This window comes from Scomber japonicus, chromosome 4 (genome assembly GCF_027409825.1).
Source record: "Scomber japonicus isolate fScoJap1 chromosome 4, fScoJap1.pri, whole genome shotgun sequence".
Taxonomy (NCBI): Eukaryota; Metazoa; Chordata; class Actinopteri; order Scombriformes; family Scombridae; genus Scomber; species Scomber japonicus.
In genome coordinates, this window is record NC_070581.1 from 31649813 (window position 1) to 31657312 (window position 7500).

The 7500-nt window shown below is 44.3% G+C and overlaps 1 protein-coding gene across 1 annotated transcript in view; it reads left to right on the plus strand.

Moving 5' to 3' along the window:
• LOC128356774 (nucleolar protein 4-like) overlaps positions 1-7500 on the plus strand; it is a 158160-nt gene that overhangs the window by 133434 nt on the left and 17226 nt on the right. Inside the window, exons 4-5 of the mRNA XM_053316903.1 lie at positions 6494-6740; positions 6783-6816. Of these exons, the coding sequence (XP_053172878.1) occupies positions 6494-6740; positions 6783-6816 (281 nt within the window). The remainder of the gene's footprint in view (positions 1-6493; positions 6741-6782; positions 6817-7500) is intronic.

Below are 7500 nucleotides of genomic sequence, written 5' to 3' on the forward strand. Positions count from 1 at the left end.
TCAAATTCGAATTCATGCTTTATTTGCACGGACATAGTGAAGAGACGTAATTATAATAAAACAGAAGAAAAGAGAAAGAAAGAAAGAAAGATAGAAAGAAGGGTTTTGCACATTACGATACTCTAAACATAAGATATTATAACATTAATGGACTATCATCGTACTATATGTATATTAAAATTAAAATAAATAAAGTGAGATATAGTTTTAAAAAGGTGAAAGAAGACAAAATAAAAATGTCTCCCACGTGCTTGTCCCTTTGCCTCAATCTCTCTCTCCACCCTTCCCCCCCTCCCATCCTCCCATCCTCCATCCTCCATCTCAATCCTCCCTCATCCCCTCCTCTCCTCTCTCTCCTCTATCCCCCCTCTCTCCTCCTCCCGCCTGCCCCCCTCCCCCGAGCCATGACCCCCCCCCCACCCCACCCCTCCCCTCCTCCTCTCCCAACCTTCCTCTCTGCCTCTCTGCCTCTCCTCCCACCACCCCCCCCTCCTGACCTCTTTCCTTCTGCCTGGCTGTACCTCTCTCTCTCTCTCTTCACCACTACTTCTCTAACCATCCCTCGCTCTCTCTCCATGCAGCGGTTTGGGCTCCACCCCTCCCCTTCTCCCATCCTCCCCTCCTCCCTCCCTCCCCCCCCTTTTCCACATAACGAAAGATACAGTCAATACCATCCTCAGCCCCCCTCTCTCCCTCTCTCTCTCTCCCTCTCTCTTTCTCTCTACATCACTTTCTTTTCCTTATACAATCCCCAACCACTGCTGCTTCTTTTTTCCTTTTTTTCTTCTTCTTTATTTTACTGTTGACTCATTCAAATTACATCTTCCTCTCTCTTTCACCCCCCCCCCACCACCACCACCACCATCCCCCCCCCCCCAATCATCCTCAATTAGAGCTCCTTTCATTCAATCTTCCTGCTCTCTTTCTCTCATTCCACCTCTCCTCCACGTGTTCATCATGTACCGTACAAATCCTAATTGTACACTGTTAAACTATAAATTGGGGTAAAGTAGAAATGACACATATGACTCGCCCCCCGCCTCTGTCTTTTTTATGGGAGGTGGGAGAGAAAGAGAAGGATAAAATAAACCCCCCCCCCACCCCAGCAGTGAGTGGTTGGGTCGGTCGGCCGGTCGGTGGGTGGGTCAGACAGGCATCCATCCTGCCTGCCAGCCTGCTTGGCACAAACCATTTATTCCATGATCACTTATTTAGTAGCCTGTCTGCCTGGAGAAGAGATACAGGCAGAGATAAGAGGCGAGGAAAGAAGAAGAAGAAGAAGAAGATATATTGAACCTGCTTCTGCAATAAATACCCAGGTCTTTAGAAATCCAGGTGAAGACATTTTTCTTACTGAGTGAAGAATTAAATTAAAGCTGGAAAATGCAACTTTTTTTTAATAGTTTATCATTAAAAATATAGAAAATATAGATATGTCTCCTCAGCTGGTGTAGGAGGTATTTTAGGGGGGTGTAATATCGGCTGTGGTGGCTGAACTAGTTTGGATTATTAACCTTCCTGTCGTCCTCCCGGGTCAAATTGACCCCTTCTGTTTTGACTGTTCCTTCTCTCCTCTGTCCTTCCTTCCTTCCTCCTCCCTTCCATCCTTCCTTCTTCCTTCATTCCTTCTTCCTTCCTCCTTTCCTTCTTCCTTCCTGCTTTCCTTCCTTCCTCCCTCCTTTCCTTCTTCCTCGCTACTTTCCTTCCTTCTTCCTCCTGCCTCCTTCCCTTTCTTCCTCCATCCTTACCTTCCTTCCTCCCTCCTTCCCTTCCTTCCTTCTCCCTCCCTCCTTTCCTTCCTTATTCCTCCCTCCTTTCCTTCCTTCTTCCTCGCTACTTTCCTTCCTTCTTCCTCCCTGCCTCCTTCCCTTTCTTCCTCGCTACTTTCCTTCCTTCTTCCTTCCTTCCTTCCTTCCTTCCTTCCTTCCTTCCTCCTTACCTTCCTTCTTCCTTCCTCCCTTCCTTCCTCCCTCATTTCTTTCCTTCTTCCTCCCTTCCATCCTCCCTTCTTCCTTCCTTCCTCCCTCCTTTCCTTCCTTCTTCCTCCCTTCCATCCTCCCTTCTTCCTTCCTTCCTCCCTCCTTTTATTCCTTCTTCTTCCCTTCCTTCCTTCCTTCCTTGACTCTTTTTCCTGCTTTTTAATCTTGTTTCACATCTCTGCAAACACTTAATTGTGACTCCTTTAAAACACCTCAACGCCTACTAGCAACCTCTTTTAATTTCACTAGTATTTTATTTTTTAAGATGATATTGTCACATCATTTCTGCTGCATTAATATTATTAATATTATTTCCTGCTTTTTTAAAATCCTGTTTTACATCCTGCAACTTCTTATATTAATCTTGGTTTGGAATCATTCATCTTTTCAGCTTTAAGACACATAAACGCCTACTTGTGACCTCTTTCTTTTCCTCCACCAGTTTTATTTGAGTATTTTATTATTTTAAGAAGACCAAAGAGTTAAAATTATGGCAACATTTTCTTATATTTCTGATTCACTGAGCTCTTTCCCCCTTTTAAAACACCTTAACGCCCACTTTTGACCCCTTTCTTTTTTCCACCAATTTCAAATGTCTGTTACCAGTATAGCTACACACTGATTTTCCTTCCTTCGTCCTAAAGAAGTCAATTTATCCACTAATTCACAGGAAGAGTCCCACAAGGTTTGGAGCCACTAGTCTAGATGATAATTGAGGTTTTTTGGAGGAGAGACTTGAGACGACACACTAACACATTTTCTGCCTTCACTTCATGATTGTAGCTTTAAGTTGATTTCTCTTACTATGTGTGTCCAGTGTAATAAGAACCACAATGGCACGAATGTTACAGTGATTCACATAAAGTGGGAGGAGGAAGAGCTTGATGATGATGATGGTGGTGGTGATGATGATGATGATGAGGCGAGGAGGGGAGGGGAGGGGAGGGGGGAAGGGCTCCTCTGTCATAAAGCAGGAGTGTTTGACTGTGTTATTGTCTGTTTCGGCTGCAGACTTGAATGGTTTTAATCAAATAATCAGACTTTAAACTCTTCCAACCCGCAACAAACGGCCTCACGCAGCAGCTGCTCGTCATATCTCTCTCTCTCTCTCTCTCTCTCTCTCTCTCTCTCTCTGTCTCTCCCTCTCTCTCTCTCTCTCTTTCTCTCTCTCTCTCTGTCCTTTTCTCTCTCTCTCTCTCTCTCTGTCTCTCTCTCTCTTTCTCGCTCTCTCGCTCTCTCTCTCGCTCTCTCTCTCTCTCTCTCTGTCTCTCTCTCCCTCCCTCCCCCTCTCTCTGTCTCTCTCTCTCTCTCTCCCTCCCTCCCCCTCTCTCTCTCTCTCTCTCTCTCTCTCTCTCCCTCTCTCTGTCTCTCTCTGTCTGTCTCTCTCTCTCTCTGTGTCTCTCTGTCTCTCTGTCTCTCTCTCTCTCTCTGTCTCTCTCTCTCTCTCTGTCTCTCTCTCTCTCTCTCTCTGTCTCTCTCTCTCCCTTTCTCTCTCTCTCTCTCTCTGTCTCTCTCTCTCTCTCTCTCTCTCTCTCTCTCTCTCTCTCTCTCTGTCTCTCCTTCTCTCTCTCTCTCTCTCTCTCTCTCTCTCTCTCTCTCTCTCTCTCTCTCTCTCCCTCTCTCTCTCTCCCTCTCTCTCTCTCTGTCTCTCTCTCTCTCTCTCTCTCTCTCTCTCTCTCTCTCTCTCTCTCTCTCTCTCTCTCTCTCTCTCTCTCTCTCTCTCTCACACTTTTTATTCATCTTAACTTTAATTGCTGCCACCCAGGAAAGCATTAGCCGTCAGTATGAGCTTTTAAAGGACTTCTTTTCTCCCTCCCACACCCCCCCCCCACCCCCCCCCCCCCCACCAGCAGACAGTTGTGTGGTACTCATCATGTGACAAGAAGACAGTGACTATCCACTGATTTAAAAAAAAAAAAAAAAAAAAAAAAAAACTGTGGCTGCAGAGATTTCCCATTTCTCTGCAAAAAAAGGGAAAAAAAAACTAATAATTATTTCCTTACATTTTATAAAAGAGGAAATCACACAATAAGAAGTGAATGTTTTTGTTGACAACATGTCACAGAGGTCTTCTTATAGAAACTCAGAGAGAATTTCAGTATAAAGCGCCTTAAGAATAGAAGCAGAACATAAAGATGGTTTCTAAGGTTCTCATAGTTTGTTTTTCTTTTTCTTTTCTTTTCTTTTTTTTCCTCTTTGGAGTCGAGCAGGGTGTAGGGAGTAGTTGGAGGACACAGGCTGCTTTTGTTTGCTGAGTTGTTTTTGACCCTGAGCTCGAGAGATATTCATCTTAGTTTTTTTATTTATTTGATTGTTTGTTTTTTTAATTCATGAGGAGTTTTTTCATTCAAGATAATAAGTTGGTTTTACAAAGAAGAGAAAAAAAAAAAGAAAAGAAAAGAGACTCAGACCTCCGACATGGCTGCTCCATGATGGAAGAATGCCATCTGCTGGTCATTAAATATATAACCACTGAATTATGTTATAAATATTGTATTAGTCCATCTATTAAGTCAACATCTGTATCAGCGCTCACATCTGTAATCGGTTACCGTAACAACCAGTCGGTACTGGAGAAGTAACCAGTCTTTAAAATGGCACCCATGGGAGTGTTTGTGTTTATTTATTTATAGTCATAATTTATTCATGTTGTTGTCACACTAATAAGGCTCCTCGTGTCACTCATGCACTGCAACAACACAATAACACATTAATAAATAATTAAATGATGATAGTAGCCGAAATGTCAAAGATAACACCTGGAATGTTATTTATTGTCATTTATAGTATTTTAATTTAGTCTTGTTCTTATGTAGTTTACTTAATGGTAAGGTCATGTAGCTTATTATGAGCTTATGAGCCTACATGCAGCCCTGTTCACATATTAGTACTTCTTTATATTGAGTGATGGAGGTACAGTAGTTTAGTTTCCTGGTGACTATTTCTTCAGTAAAACTAAAATGGACTAAATGTGTTTTTTATAAAATGTCAGAAAATGGTGAAAAATTGATTGATTACTGTTTCCCACCACCATACTACCATAGAAGGTTAAAGAAACAAAAAATATTCATATTTAAGAATCCAAAAACCAGAAAATCTTGGCAATTTATTCCTGAGAAATTATTCAAAACAATGCTTTTATTTGAAAATATTTGGCTAATTCATTTTCTATTGATCCACTAATCAATTAGCTGACTCTCTCTTTACTCTTTGCAGCTCTAATTTAAAATGATGGCAAATGATAAGACTAAATATTAATATAATGATGAAATTGTCAAATAATCCAGTACATGTTTTTGAAAGTTAGCTCCTTACTATAAAATGTTATTACAAATCTGGTTTCCTGTGTGACTAAATGGACTAAATGTGTTTTATTTGGGTGAACTGACCTTTATTCCTTTATATAGAGTACTTTAATAATCCTAAAGGGGCATTAAACTGTCTATAATAATGTCCATGTTGGCAGGATTATGTCTCTATGTAGATTTATTAACGACATGTATAACACACACAGACTGTCGTTGGTCTCACATAAAATCAGCTGATCGATGTCCGAGTGTCTGTAACTTCATCAGCTGTTAATATGAGGAAATGTCCTCTCTTATTAACCCCTCCTGTTGTCCTCGAGTCAAGGAAGGAAGGGAGGAAGAAGGGAGGAAGGGAGGGAAGAAGGGGGGAAAGGAAAGCAGGAAGAGGGAACGAAGGGAAGGAAGGATGGAACAGAGGAAGAAGGAAGGAAAGGAGGGAGGAAGGAAGGGAGGGAAGAAGAAAGGATGGAAGGGAGGAAGGAAAGATGCAAGGGAGGAAGGAAGGATGCAAGGGAGGAAGGAAGGATGGAACGGAGGAAGAAGGAAGGAAGAGAGGAAAGAAGGAAGGATGCAAGGGAGGAAGGAAGGATGGAATGGAGGTAGAAGGAAGGAAAGGAGGAAGGAAGGAAGGGAGGAAAGGAAAGGAAAAGGAAAGTTAGGAGAGAGGGGGGCAGAAACGGAAACAGGAAGGGAGGAAAGAAGGACAGAGGACAGAAGGAAGGGAGGAAAGAAAGAGAGAAGGAGGGAGGGAAGAAGGAAGGGAGGAAAGGAAAGAAGGAAGGAAGGGAAGGAGGGAAGAAGGAAGGATGGAAGAGAGGAAGGAAGATGGGAAGAAGGAAGGATGGAACGGAGGAATGGAAGGAGGGAGGAAGGAAGCAAGGAAGGGAGGAAAGGAAAGGAAAAGGAAGGTAGGAGAGAGGGAGGCAGAAACGGAAACAGGAAGGGAGGAAAGAAGGACAGAGGACAGAAGGAAGGAAGGAAAGAAAGAGAGAAGGCGGGCGAGAAGAAGGAAGGGAGGAAAGAAGGACAGAGGACAGAAGGAAGGGAGGAAAGAAAGAGAGAAGGAGGGAAGGAAGGGAGGAAGGTTAAGCACACGGTTTCGTCTGCAGCTGAAATCAGAGAAAGAAAAATTAAAAACTAAAAGCAACATTTAGTTTTTCAGCGTGTCAGATTTTCACCTCTCTGTCTTTTCGTCTCTCCTTTCAGATGATTCATCCTCAGAGAGCGGCAGCGGGAACGGCCTGCCTGCTCTCACCCCTCCCTCCTCCGCTGTGACAGACGGCGCCATAGTCAGAGAAGCCGAGGTCGTCAACGGCAACGGTGGCCCCGCCCCTCTCGACTTCAGCACGCCCACTTCCTCCTCGTCATCATCCGAGGACCAGCAGCCGATGAACCTGAGCGACCCGCCTCCTCAGCGGCTGCCTCTGACCGCCTCTCACCTGCCCGTCACCGTGTCGGCGGCGGCGGCGGCTCTGCTCGGCGCTCTGCATCCCAGCGCGCCCGAGGAGCTCCGCAGGAAGTACCCGGTGGCTGCCAAACCTCCGCTGGCTCCACACCCGGCTCTGCCTCTCAGCCTGCCGCACACACATAATGCACACACTCCCAACACACACTCCCAGTCACACACACACGCCGCCGAGCTGCGACTGGAACGAAACGGCAGGGACTACGGGGGCAAGGTGAGAGCTCGCACACACATACACATGCACGCACACGCACGCACACACACACACTCACACCCACAAACACACACACACACACACACACACAGGCATGTATATACTGTACAGACACACAATAAAAGGAGATGGACCTGCTGCAAGGATACACACATATATATAAAAAGAGGAAAGAACACACACACATACAGTACACACACGCATACGCGCACACACAAACACACACACACACACACACACACACACACACAGGCATGTATATACAGACACACGATAAAGGGGAGATGGACCTGCTGCAAGAATACACACTTATATAGGAGGAAAGAACACACACACACACACACACACACACATACACACACACACACGCACTGATGCTAACCGCTAGCATCAGTTAGCATCAGTTATCTATTGTGTTAAACTGTCGCTGCTAACCTGATGCTAACCGCTAGCATCAGTTAGCTAAACTTCCCTTCAAAGACAGAGTACAGTAAATTAATATAATATAATTTAAACTGTAAAAAATAGTGTATT